Source organism: Antennarius striatus, chromosome 5, assembly GCF_040054535.1.
Source record: "Antennarius striatus isolate MH-2024 chromosome 5, ASM4005453v1, whole genome shotgun sequence".
NCBI classification, from domain to species: Eukaryota; Metazoa; Chordata; class Actinopteri; order Lophiiformes; family Antennariidae; genus Antennarius; species Antennarius striatus.
The window spans coordinates 7386827-7400745 of NC_090780.1; the positions used below are offsets into that span (position 1 = coordinate 7386827).

At 41.1% G+C, this 13919-nt stretch overlaps 1 protein-coding gene across 1 annotated transcript; it reads right to left on the reverse strand.

The window, feature by feature from the left end:
• Positions 1-408: 408 nt before the first annotated feature.
• Positions 409-10824, reverse strand: LOC137596005 (SH3 and cysteine-rich domain-containing protein 3-like). Its single transcript, XM_068316401.1, has 13 exons — positions 10644-10824; positions 10086-10161; positions 9595-9673; positions 4594-4750; positions 4359-4456; positions 4183-4264; positions 3709-3806; positions 3505-3565; positions 3210-3262; positions 2947-3050; positions 2753-2804; positions 1759-1896; positions 409-903 (listed from the first exon to the last, which is right to left on the reverse strand). Exons 2-13 carry the CDS (start codon positions 10100-10102, stop codon positions 805-807), a joined length of 1038 nt encoding a protein of 345 aa, XP_068172502.1. The 5' UTR covers positions 10103-10161; positions 10644-10824; the 3' UTR covers positions 409-804.
• Positions 10825-13919: the final 3095 nt, after the last annotated feature.

A 13919-nucleotide genomic window follows, 5' to 3' on the forward strand; every position in this document is an offset into this window, starting at 1 on the left:
CTCGGCTATTTTTTGCATATTTTTCCGCAGCTGCATACTGCGTCGTTGTCATTTGTCAGTAACCTTTGATCTGTCAGATTGGAGTTGTCATTCTCCCCCACTCTCGGGCTCCCCTGGGGGTATTTTTCCATGGGACGATCTGTAGCCTGATGATGGTTTTCCTCCTCTTGGAGGATGCGGTTTGGGCTGCCAACCCTCCCCGCCCCAGCTGCTGTCTTTCCAGGCTGCCAACTAACAAATAGCAGTTATGCAAAATGTGGTGCCCATCAACTGAGTTGCCTTGCAATAAAGTATTAGACTACATAAGAGATACTAAATATGGCTGAACTATTAACATTAGGATATTGATCTTTGTACTGTGGGAAGGAAATCCTGTGGCTGAACCAAGGAACTGTCAGGGGATGGATGATGTCTTAAACAGAGGTATTTATTGCAGGGTGATTAACATGAAGGAAAATTAAAGAAGTCAACCATCTTCATTTATGATGGCTAAATTCTGGCATCACAGACATGAGTCCTTATTCTACAAAATTTTAACAAAACAAGATACACTTTCTCCAAATAAATAATGCTACGACCTTTTCTCTGACATGTAAGTGCCTTCTCTTTACATGCAATCCAAACCATCACACAGACAGTGTCCCTCATCTATGATATATTAACAAAAAAAAAAAATACAAAATATAAAAATCTAAAGTGTGTTGAAATCACAATTCAAGTATGAGGTGTTATCACTGATTTCTGGACTGAGAACAAGTGTGTTGGCCACAGTGTTTGATGAAACCAACACCTGAAGGACCCTCATCAGATCTCCTGCAGGAGATCAGCGGGGAAGAAGCCGAGCTTCCGTCCAGTGCTGACCTTGAGGTAACCGTTCACCTCGTCACCCTTCTTCACTACGATCTGGAGACACACACAGTAAACACACATAGATCAAGGAGAGTCTTGTTTATTTTGTGCAAGTGTTTGTTGTGAGTCTGTCTTTTTGTCCACATGGTGGAGACATATTTACAGTAGCAGGAGTAAATCTATCAAGATGACACAACAATTCAGAGTAGAAACTAATCTGCAATTCATCATTTGCATGTTTGGGAGCTGATGTATAAAACAGAGCAAACATGTTGAATCCTGAGGGAGTAACTGTGTGAATCCATCAGAGCCAGCAGTAGATAAATTACATGATCTTATAACTTGAAAAACAGAAGAAAATGAAGTTAATGCCAGTCTTACTTTTTTCTGGATTGGTTTATAAAATTCTAAAAAAGGAATAAATCAACTATAATCAACTTTAAACTGTCTTTATATTAAGCTGCATAATTATTTTTAGGTTAAGAAGGCTTCCAAGAAATGTTTCCACCTTATAGAAATATTTTGTGTTATTTTATACTTTATGCAACATATCGTGGACAAAAATAGCAAGTTGTTGGCATGGCTTAGTAATTCTGCCTTGGAAATATAGTGACCTGCTGACAGTTTGAGACAGACAGCCAAACCTTCACACGTCACGAATCATCAAGTTCACCTCAAATCTGGATAAGTTAAGACTGGAAGGATTTAACCCACAAAGTCAAATTTGATCATTTGTCCCAGGGTCCCCCTCATTCATCTCACGAGGTGCGTGTGTGTGTGTGTGTGTGTGTGTGTGTGTGTGTGTGTGTGTGTGTGTGTGTGTGTGTGTGTGTGTGTGTGTGTGTGTGTGTGTGTGTGTGTGTGTGTGTGTGTGTGTGTGTGTGTGTGTGTGTGTGTGTGTGTGCTGACCTGGTCTTTCTTCAGTGTGATTTGTCCCATCTCTCTGTTGCCAACAAAGGAGCGTGTCACCTTGTAGACCCTCTCTCCGGCTCGAACCCTGATGATGTAGCTGGCAGGAATAAAACCCGTTCGCTCTCTGATCTTTCCCTGGAGGAGTAGAAAAAAAACAGTAAAGTGTTGTAAATGTACTTTATTGTGTCTATGTAATTTCAACATAAATGTGTTGTACAGTGTGACACTGGGTAGTAGACAGTAGAAGAAGTAAGAACAGCAGATTTATAGAAGAAAGAAAATGTTTGCAGGAGCTTTGACTCAGTCAAACTAGATCAATCAGTGCATGGGTGGTTTAGATCAAAATATAATTCTCTATTATCAAAAACTGTATATACACAATCACATCACTAACTGCAGTCTGTTAGTTCAGTCAGATTATTTAGAGTGATTTTGATAGATATTTTGGATTCAGTTTTGAAATGTAAAACACTAGTCCAACCAGTCATGTGTGGGAAGGGATTTTATTTGGGATCTTGAATTGTTTTGTCGTATATCTCAAAATTATATACCTAGAAGGAAAAGCTTTTTCCCTGATTTGTTTAGATGAGTAATTAAATAATTTTAATTACTCAATTAAATAATTTTAATTACTGTACTCAAAGCTTGTTTTTAATATTTAAAAAAAAAGAATCAACTTTAATTTAATTTTTTTTATTTAAAAAGAAGATCAACCATGAAGGATTCCTCGCCATATACAACTTGAGATTGTGAATTATTTTCTTTATTATTTAATTATTTGTGTCCTTGGGTTAGGGTTAGGGTTAGGGTTAGGGTTAGGGTTTTACTTTACAAAGTGGTGAACATTGACCACAGTTCTCTAGAATAAAGAAAAAGTTTTAGAACTTGATCTTTGCTGCAGTACTTTAACACAACGTAAACCACATACCAGTCAATAAAATTTGATGCCTATTGAAATCATCGTGGCTGCATGAGAGAGACTGAAACTCACCCTCCACCACTCCTCATTTGAATCGTCAATCACTGTGATGCGGTCACCAGCACTTGGGGATAAAAGCAGGGTATTCGTTCATTTCAAATTTGAAACATTAAATTAAAACACAGATAACTGATACAGTATGGAAGAGAGGGAACCTAAAAACTCAAAATGCCACTCAGGTGAGTGTGAAGGTGTGGACCTCTTACTGGACATCAAGGTCATCTTTCTCTACAGCCTTGAAACGGTACAGAGCCAGGTAGTAGTGAGACTGGCTGAACACACCGATCTTTCCTGAAGGAAGTTTTTTACTCTGATAACCGCAACAAAACACACAGTAAACTTCAATAGTAGTTTGTCATCATCATCATCATCATCATCATCATCATCATCATCATCATCATCATCATCATCATAATCATCACTTTGTTTTTTAACCAATGCAATCAAGGCAATTTCTGCCATCTCTGACCTTGTCATCAGCAGGAGCTTTGTCTCCTCTTTTGTCTCCTTCTGTATTTGGTGCTACACAACGTGACACAGAAACAAAGAGGAAGTGATTCTGTTAAAGCGCTTTGAAATGTCTGTTGCCATGATTAAGCGCTATATAAATAAAACTTGATTGATTGATTGATTGATTGATTGATTCACCCTTGTTTGATCATATAAACAATATTTGATACTATTTTGACCATAAATATCTTTAAAGAGAGGTTAGCTGGATCATACAGTAGAATGACTGGCTATTATATCTCCACCAGCCTCACCTCCTTCTCCACCTTCATCCTCCTGTTTTGGCTGGGACTCCTCATCCTCCATCATCATCATCTGAATAAATCAGAATAATGACTCAAGCTTTAGTATTGAACAGACTGTTAACCATTTTGCAGATGATGTGTGGTTATACATATGTGTGCGTGCGTGCTTGCTTGCATGCGTGCTTGCTTGTGTGTGTATGCAGTCAAACTCACATTCTTCTTCTCCTCTGAGTTTTTTTTACGTTCTTTATTGGCCATGATGACACCGATACGCAGCGTTTCAAACACAGGGTCAGTTCGGTTTGATTGTGCTGCAATCGTAGATAATCAGACAATAAATAGAAAATCGTGAACACATAACTGGGACAAAAGGAGGTTATTAATTTTAATTGAATTGATTGTAAAGCTACATCAAAGGATGAATGGTTTTGATTTGCTTCTGCTTTTATTAAGAAATAACCTCAGAAGGACTAAACCTGAAGAAAATAATCAGACCAACATTTATATTAATTATTTAGATTAGAAAATGATCTTCCTAGCGTTTGCACCTTTGATAAAAGGTAATAAACTGAGAAACGACTGGCTCTGGAAGGAATTCATATTTGAAGCATTTTATAAGTGTTCAGAATTATTACAATGATTTGGTGCGATAAAAATATAAAATATTTAAACATATTACGGACTCACAGAAGGGCAGTAGTTGTGAGACTGTCGCATTTTGCTGACTGCTGTAGAGAGGAGAACTGTAGGCTCTTCTAAATCCTGGAGGCTAAAGGTTGAGGAAAAATACAGACTGAGGATTAAATATCAAAACAAGAAAACAACAACATTGAAGTAGAATTACTTTATAACATGAAACTCACAATTTTCCCAAAACACCTCTGGAACTCAACATAGGATTGACACTGGTGGTGGATGCTGGTTTTGCAGTTCTTACATCTCAATGCAAATTTATTGTTTACTGAAGAATTTCAAAAATTAAAAAAAAGCAAATTAAGAATCCTTATACTGTAATTCAGAAATTTAAATGAAATAGAATACAATGAATTTGTCATGCATAAAATCCTATAAGAAAAAAATGAAACAAAATGGACGTACAAACAATCATGCGTGCACAGACATCACAAAACTTTGGCTTCTTGCAGTAGTGGTCCTTGAATTTGTGAGGTCTGTCATTGACTGGTTTGACTGGTTCTATGGGGGCTGGCTCATCTTTCTCTTCTTCCTCCACCTCCTCCTCATAGACGAAATACACCTTGAGATAAGAAACTGAGAGGTCATTTATTTTATTTTAAAAAATTTAATTAAAATTATATTATCTCGCAAGTTAGACACAAAAATGTTCTTTCTTATAGGTCTCAATAAGGATCCAAACTGCCACCTAAATGAAATGGAGTGTCCCTCAGACTGTGTTCTTAGTCTGCCTTCACAACTTTTTCAGTAATCTTGGTCAGTAGTTAACAGGAATTATGTACAATAAAGTAGTGTGATGGGAGGATGGAAAAAGTACTTTGAAGAGTTGATGAACGAGGAAAATGAGAGAGAACAAAGACTAGAAGAGGTGGCTGTTGTGGACCAGGAAGTAGCAAGGATTAGTCAGAATGACCTGAGGAGGGGATTGAAGAGGATGAAGAGTGGAAAGGCACTTGGTCCTGATGATATACCTGTGGATGTATGGAAGTGTCTAGGAGAGGTGCAGTAGGGTTTCTGACTGGGTTGTTCAACAGGATCTTAGATAGTGAGAAGATGCCTGAGGAATGGAGGAGAAGTGTGCTGGTACCCATTTTTAAGAACAAGGGAGATGTGCAGAGTTGTGGCAACTACAGAGGGATAAAGCTGATGAACCATTCAATGAAGTTATGGGAAAGAGTAGTTGAAGCTGGACTAAGGGCAGAAGTGAGCATTTGTGAGCAGCAATATGGTTTCATGCCAGTGTCTTATTGTGTCTTATTGTGTCTTATTGTGCCGGTCCCAAGCCCGGATAAATACAGAGGGTTGCGTCAGGAAGGGAATCCGGCGTAAAACTTTTGCCAAATCAAAGATGCGCATCAAACCTATGACTTCCATACCGGATCGGTCGAGGCCCGGGTTAACAATGACCTACAGGGCGCCGGTGGAAATTGGATTACTGTTGGTTGAAGAAGGAGAGGAGGAAAGTGCGTTCGCTCGAAGAAAGAGAAGAGGAACACCAAGAGTATAGGACTAAGAGTAGGGACGTTGAATGTTGGAACTATGACAGGAAAAGGTAGAGAGTTGATTGACATGATGCAGAGGAGGAAGGTAGACATACTGTGTGTACAGGAGACCAGGTGGAAAGGTAGCAAGGCTAGAAGTGTAGGAGCAGGGTTCAAGTTGTTCTATCATGGTATAGATGGGAAGAGAAATGGAGTAGGAGTTATCTTGAAGGAGGAGTTTGTTAGGAATGTCCTGGAGGTAAAAAGAGTGTCAGATAGAGTGATGAGTCTGAAGCTAAAAATAGAAGGTGTGATGTTCAATGTTGTTAGCGGGTATGCTCCACAGGTAGGATGTGAGCTGGAGGAGAAGGAGAAATTCTGGTCGGACTTTGATGAAGTGATGCAGAGCATGCCTAGAAGTGAGAGAGTTGTCATTGGAGCAGACTTCAATGGACATGTTGGTGCAGGAAACAGAGGTGATGAGGATGTGATGGGCAGGTTTGGTATCCAGGAGAGGAACGCAGAAGGACAGATGGTAGTTGACTTTGCAAAAAGGATGGAAATGGCTGTAGTGAATACTTTCTTCCAGAATAGGGAGGAACATAGAGTGACCTATAAGAGTGGCGGTAGGAGCACACAGGTAGACTACATCTTGTGTAGAAGGTGTAACCTGAAAGAGATCAGTGACTGCAAAGTAGTGGTAGGTGAGAGTGTATCCAAACAGCATAGGATGGTGGTGTGTAGGATGACTCTGGTGGTGAGGAAGATCAAGGGGGCAAAGGCAGAGCAGAAGACGAAATGGTGGAAGCTGAAAAAGGAAGAGTGTTGCATGACTTTTAGGAAGGAGTTAAGACAGGCTCTGGGTGGTCAGGAGGTGCTTCCAGATGACTGGACAACTACGGCTAATGTGATCAGGGAGACAGGTAAGAGAGTACTTGGTGTGTCATCTGGAAGGAAAGTAGATAAGGAGACTTGGTGGTGGAATGAAGAGGTACAGGAGTGTATACAGAGAAAGAGGTTAGCCAAGAGGAAGTGGGACACTGAGAGGACTGAGGAGAGTAGACAGGAGTACAGGGAGATGTAGCATAAGGTGAAGGTAGAGGTAGCAAAGGCCAAACAAGAAGCTTATGATGACTTGTATGCTAGGTTGGACAGTAAGGAGGGAGAGACTGATCTATACCGGTTGGCAAGACAGAGATAGAGATGGGAAGGACGTGCAGCAGGTTAGGGTGATTAAGGATAGGGATGGAAGTCTATTGACAGGTGCCAGTAGTGTGATGGGAAGATGGAAAGAGTACTTTGAAGAGTTGATGAATGTGGAAAATGAGAGAGAACAAAGACTAGAAGAGGTGACTGTTGTGGACCAGGATGTAGCAAAGATTAGTCAGGAAGAAGTGAGGAGGGCATTGAAGAGGATGAAGAGTGGAAAGGCAGTCGGTCCTGATGATATACCTGTAGAGGTATGGAAGTGTCTAGGAGAGGTGGCAGTATATAGAGTTTCTGACTGGGTTGTTCAACAGGATCTGAGATAGTGAGAAGATGCCTGAGGAATGGAGGAGAAGTGTGCTGGTGCCCATTTTTAAGAACAAGGGAGATGTGCAGAGTTGTGGCAACTACAGAGGAATAAAGCTGATGAGCCATACAATGAAGTTATGGGAAAGAGTAGTGGAAGCTAGACTAAGGGCAGAAGTGAACATTTGTGAGCAGCAGTATGGTTTCATGCTAAAAAAGAGTACTACAGATGCAGTATTTGCTTTGAGGATGTTGATAGAGAAGTACAGAGAAGGCCAGAGGGAGCTGCATTGTGTTTTTGTAGATATGGAGGAAGCTTACGACAGGGTGCCCAGAGAGGAACTGTGGTATTGTATGAGGAAGTCTGGAGTGGCAGAGAAGTATGTTAGAGCGGTGCAGGACATGTATGAGGACTGTAAGACAGTGGTGAGGTGTGCTGTAGGTGTGACAGAGGAGTTCAAGGTGGAGGTGGGACTGCATCAGGGATCAGCTCTGAGCCCCTTCTTGTTCGCTATGGTGATGGACAGACTGACAGACGAGGTTAGACAGGAATCTCCATGGACTATGATGTTTGCAGATGACATTGTGATCTGTAGTGAGAGCAGGGAACAGGTGGAGGAGAAAGTAGAGAGGTGGAGGTTTGTCCTGGAAAGAAGAGGAATGAAGGTTAGCTGCAGTAAGACAGAATACATGTGTGTGAATGAGAGGGACCCAAGTGGAAGAGTGAGGTTAGAGGGAGAAGAGATCAAGTAGGTGGAGGATTTTAAGTACTTAGGGTCAACAGTCCAGAGCAATGGAGAGTGTGGAAAAGAGGTAAAGAAGCGTGTACAGGCAGGATGGAACGGGTGGAGTAAAGTGTCAGGTGTGATGTGTGATAGAAGAGTTTCAGCTAAAATGAAAGGAAAGGTGTACAAAACTGTGGTGAGACCAGAGATGTTGTTGGTCTAGAGACAGTGTCACTGAGACAGAGACAGACAGGAGACAGAGCTGGAGGTAGCAGAGATGAAGATGCTGAGGTTCTCTCTGGGAGTGACCAGGAAGGATAGGATCAGGAATGAGTACATCAGAGGGACAGCACATGTTAGAGGTTTTGGAGATAAAGTCAGAGAGGCCAGACTGAGATGGTTTGGACATGTCCAGAGGAGAGATAGAGTTTTGAACTGTCCGACAGGAGGCCCAGAGAAAGACCAAAGATGATGTTTATGGATGTAGTGAAAGAGGACATGAAGGTAGTTGGTGTGAGAGAAGAGGATGCAGAAAACAGGGTTAGATGGAGGCAACTGATTCGCTGTGGAGACCCTGAAGGAAAAGAAGAACAATTCAGTACGAAGAAATTCCATACCTTATCTTGAACCACCCACAGCCACCCACATTTATATAAGACCAAATCTATTAATACTGAACCATCCAGTCTGAGTTATAAAGAGTCTGTCTGGTGTTCACACACGAACCGTATCCCACCAGCAGTCAGAGCCTCCAGGAATGACGACTTTTATCCCCACTTCACATTCTCATTTTACTAGATGTCACAAATAAATTGGCAACATGCTTCATATTATATACTTTCCATAACCACATACAGACACCATAGATGGAATGAATATGAAGGGCCTTAGATGTCAATAGACTCCCAAACAACAAACAACAGAATGTCCAACTCACTTAAAAAAATGTGTAATGCTTATTCTGCGTTCTGTTTAATCAGAGCTATGAGCATGTCACACACACACACACACACACACACACACACACACACACACACACACACACACACACACACACACACACACACGCACAGACACACAAAGGGACGCCTGACCGACTGAACTGACTGACTCCTCATCACTGGAAGGATTAGGGGTGTCCTGTGGTGTCTGGCTGTGGATTCACACCACAATAACCGATAATACTGGAGACAGTTCACACATTACACCACCAGCTACTCAATTTAGCCATTTCATTGTTGCCAGTTTACTGTGAATACATCTTTAAATACATTAACAGTACAGGTTATTTCACACTTTTGCAAGAACAAAGGAAGGATTTAATATGGAAATATACCTATAAGAGCAAGAATGTCATGTTTTATGCACAATAATATCATAGAGAAATGTATAATTATTTTTTGCAGTTCCCACAACATGAAAAGTACTCCATAGACCACTGGCATCGACCTCACCCTGACCACTAGGATCATTTTTCATTGGTTCTATTTTTTACTTTGATTCATCTCATGTGTATTTAATGGTGTCATATTGGCAGCAATTCCATCAACAGCATGTGCAAACGGTCTATAAATGTAGAAATATTTATCACTTTTTGTTCACAGTTGGCCCTAATAAATCAGTTTACTAGAGATCTGGTATATAAAAGTGCATGCCACATGGTCAGCTGTTGATATAGGATGTCTCACCGTGTTGTCCTCCTCTTTCACCACATTATCAGGGAGAGGTGGGTTCTCATGAATATCCAAAGAGTGCTTGTCATCCAACCTGTCAGCATCAGATCATAAAGATTAGAATCAAGGTAGAAATGTTGGAAAGCAAAAGACAATTATATCTGTCAGATGGCTTCAGATGTCACGTACCACACTTTTGAGGCTTTTATATTTATCATATTTGTGTGTGTGTGTGTGTGTGTGTGTGTGTGTGTGTGTGTGTGTGTGTGTGTGTGTGTGTGTGTGTGTGTGTGTGTGTGTGTGTGAGAGAGAGAGAGAGAGAGAGAGGGAGAGGGAGAGAGAACTGCCATCTATCCATCCATCCATTCATCCAGCCGTCTCATCTTCACTTGTCCACCTTGTGGGTCTCAGGTGTTGCTGGAGCCTATCCTAGCTGATTACGAAGGAGAGGCGAGGTACACTGCAGACATGTCGCCAGCCCACGGAGGGGCAGAACGAGAACTTACGAGTCATAATTAGCCATTGTGTCCTGTTTGTCAAGGTCCAGTTCCTCCAGATACTCAGTCTTTCCAGCAGATGGCACTGCAGAGAACACAAGAGCATCATTTCTGCAGTTTTCACAGACTCTTCAACAGTCCAGCTCTGCAGGCTCCTAATACTGAAACATCTCTTATCTTAAACATTAGTCTGTAACTGTGTCTAAATCTTCACAGATTTATAAGATGTGTGAAAAAATTAATTTGTGTGAATTCACTAATCGTCTGTCCTTGTTCTGCATTACATCTTGAAGACACAGTGACACTGCACTCAGTCCAAGAGACGTAACTCGATCACAGCTCGGTTAAAACAGGGCCCACCACGCATATGGTGCAAGATTTATGATGAGTGCATCCACTGTGACTTCAGATGGTTTCCCCCTTCTCAGGTTGCTCTCTATGTTAAGAACATGAACAAGAAAACGTTCAGCAGATTTCAGGCCAGAATTAAAGATGGCTGAGGGGATGTAAGTCTTTATTCTACTTTCAAAGTCACACGTTCAAGAAAATTTAAAGTGTCCAACTGACCGTTAAACTTGATTTCCACGTCTTCTCAAAATCAGGTGGTTCAGATAAACCCAAGACGGCTCCCTTCAGCTTCAAACTTCTTGGAACTTTTTCGACCAGCCGTGACGTCCTGTTCTCAACATGCTAAACTTTCCAAATGAGGATCCAACAGGTGGGAGATTGAGATGAGTAATGCCAACAAGCCAATGTGGCCCAGCCCTGTCTGTGTGTTTGTATGCGCGCGCGCGCGTGTGTGTGTGTGTGTGTGTGTGTGTGTGTGTGTGTGTGTGTGTGTGTGTGTGTGTGTGTGTGTGTGTGTGTGTGTGTGTGTGTGTGTCTATGAGGGATACATGTGACTGTTTTAGACAGCTGAGCACTTTAAAAACTGAGAAGCTCTCCCAACTGACTGGTAAAAAAATCTGTGCGATCTGCTTCTGGTTCCTCATAGTAAAACATCACATGAGGACATCATCACATCAGCAAAAACTTTGTGGAGTTTGTCAGTTGTTTTAGGATCTTATTGAATCAACCACAGGAACAAGAACATGAGAATACTCTAGCCTATGAGGTTATCCAAGGCGCAATTATTGCTATAGTTGACATAATCCACACATTAGTATGTCTATCAGCCTCAGTCACAGCCTTCACAACCGCTGGAGAATTTACAGATCCACACTGCCTAAATGTGAGGATATCCATCATGTATTTCTTGTTGATAGGTTAAATAAAGTATTTTTGTTGGGGTTTCTTTCAGTTGGTCTTTGAAGTGTGAAAGAAGAACATGGCATCTACTTTTCCACAAACTTTTGCATAAAGAGGAAAACAATAAACAGAACCCCTATGCAGAAACTTGTGGTAGAATGTGGGCAGTTAAGTATTTTTTTAATAAAAATCCTTTCATGTCTGCGTCATATATATATAAACATACATTGTATTTAGATACCTAGTTGTTCTGTTTAAAATATTCTCAAGGAAAAGAAGAAGAAAGGGTATCAAACCAGGAACAATCACTTGCCCCATCTAATTTCCACATTCCATACTTGTTCCTATCCCACTCCTCCCACCCTAACCCTTTCTTTACCCCTTTCCCTCTCTGTACATGTCAAGCCTCACTTTTGAATCCTCTCTCTCTACTTCCTTCACTTGCACCTTTGCCAATTACTCCCATCCTTGCATCCCCTCCCCTTCCTTTCTTTTCTTTCTGTTTCCAGCCTTGTGTTCACTCTTTGTTTTCCCATTATCACACTGTGATCATCATAGCTGCCCCTTTTTATTTTCTGGGGTCTTTATCATAAATAGTACCTTAAATGAAATGCAGGCTTTATAGAAACATAATCTGTCTTCATTAAGGAGTATTTGACCAATTGGTTTTGATTCGTGTTGGTCGGTACTGCCAGTATAATTTGTATGTCATAGTCATAGTCAACTTTATCGTCAAATGTACCATATATGCACGACATACAGCACAGATGAAATTACAGTCCTCTCAGACCCACAGGCAGTAAAAAAACACGAAATAATCGCTCTTGTGGGAGAGAGAGGAGCCTCTGCGTGTGCACGCGTCGCCATCCTATCCTATCACAAATTGTCGTAGTGAAACCCAACAGAACCCTCTGACTCAGAAAACTGATTAATAAAACAAAACCCAATGCTTGGTCCCACTTTTCCCATTATGATGATGAAATCATCTATTATGTTAATTCATTCCGTCATTATGTTAATTCATCCTGCAATTCAAATTTCTAGAATTTTACCCACAAGAAACGACCTCTGACCATAAACATCTACCGACTAAAAATTGGAATCACAACCTAGACAACTGAAAAAAGGAAACTTGAATTAATGATGGTATAGTAAGGTGGAATTACATAGTAAGCAACTTTTAAGATAAGTGCCATTTTAATTTGGTGAAACTTCTGAAATGAAATGAAAATTTGGATACTGATGAAAATTTGAAACTGTGTGTGTGTGTGTGTGTGTGTGTGTGTGTGTGTGTGTGTGTGTGTGTGTGTGTGTGTGTGTGTGTGTGTACGAGAGAGAGGGAGAGACAGAGACAGAGACAGAGAGAGAGAGAGAGAGAGATAGAGAGTGAGAGAGAGAGAGAGAGAGACGAGAAGGGGACTGAGTTTGTTTGAGTTTGCAGTTTGATGATTTGATTAGAGTCCAGTTTTACCTTCTTATTTACTGGTGTATGACATGGTGCCATGCTTGCTGTTTGTGTTCGTCTGTGATACGTGCATAGAATTATGCGTCACTTCCGTCACACACAATTAGATGTCATTTTATGCTACATATGAAGATGTCACATTTTGAAACACCCGACTTCAGCCTCACAGGGTTTTAAATCTGTCTGGTACCAACTAGCCACACAGAAAACCAAACGGCAGATGTTTTTCTTAAAAAAGTAAATCTTTATTAGACGCAAGTCATAAAGAAGACCCCCCCTCCATTAGATAAGAAAAAAGATTCATTATAGCTGTGACAGCAAAAAACAATCATGTGTTTGTCAAACAGGAAGACGACAACTTTCTTTGTCCCGCATTGTGATCTGCAGTGAGAGCAGTGAACAGGTGGAGGAGAAGCTACAGAGGTGGAGGTTTGTCCTGGAAAGGAGAGGAATGAAGCCGCATGTTAGCCGCAGTAAGACAGAATACATGTGTGTGAATGAGAGGGAACCCAAGTTGAAGAGTGAGGTTACAGGGAGAAGAGATCAAGAAGGTGCAGGGTTTTAAGTACTTAGGGTCAACAGTACAGAGCAATGGAGAGTGTGGAAAAGAGGTGAAGAAGTGTGTACAGGCAGGATGGTACGAGTGGAGAAAAATGTCAGGTGTGATGTGTGATAGAAGAGTTTCAGCTAAAATGAAAGGAAAGGTATACAAAACTGTGGTGAGACCAGCGATGTTGTTTGGTCTAGAGACAGTGTCACTGAGGAAAAGACAGGAGACAGAACTGAGGTAGCAGAGATGAAGATGCTGAGGTTCTCTGTCGGAGTGACCAGGAAGGATAGGATCAGGAAAGGCCAGACTGAGATGGTTTGGACATGTCCAGAGGAGAGATAGTGAATATATTGGTAGAAGGATGCTGAGTTTTGCACTGCCAGGCAAGAGGCCTAGAGAAAGACCAAAGAGGAAGTTTATGGATGTAGTGAAATGACATGAAGGTAGTTGGTGTGAGAGAAGAGGAATCAGAATCAGAAAAAATTAATTGCCAGGTACAGTAAAGTTTACCACACGAGGAACTTGACACAGTGTCGGTGCATTAAAAGGTGGAAGAGAAGCAATAAGGAATACAAAAACT

Excerpts from the sequence above, each read along its gene's own strand:
- LOC137596005 (XM_068316401.1), bottom strand. Across the intron at positions 3,566-3,708 it reads ACTCAGAGGAGAAGAAGAAT|ATGATGATGATGGAGGATGA; the intron begins GTGAGTTTGACT and ends TGATTTATTCAG. Across the intron at positions 904-1,758 it reads TCACACTGAAGAAAGACCAG|ATCGTAGTGAAGAAGGGTGA; the intron begins GTCAGCACACAC and ends GTGTGTCTCCAG.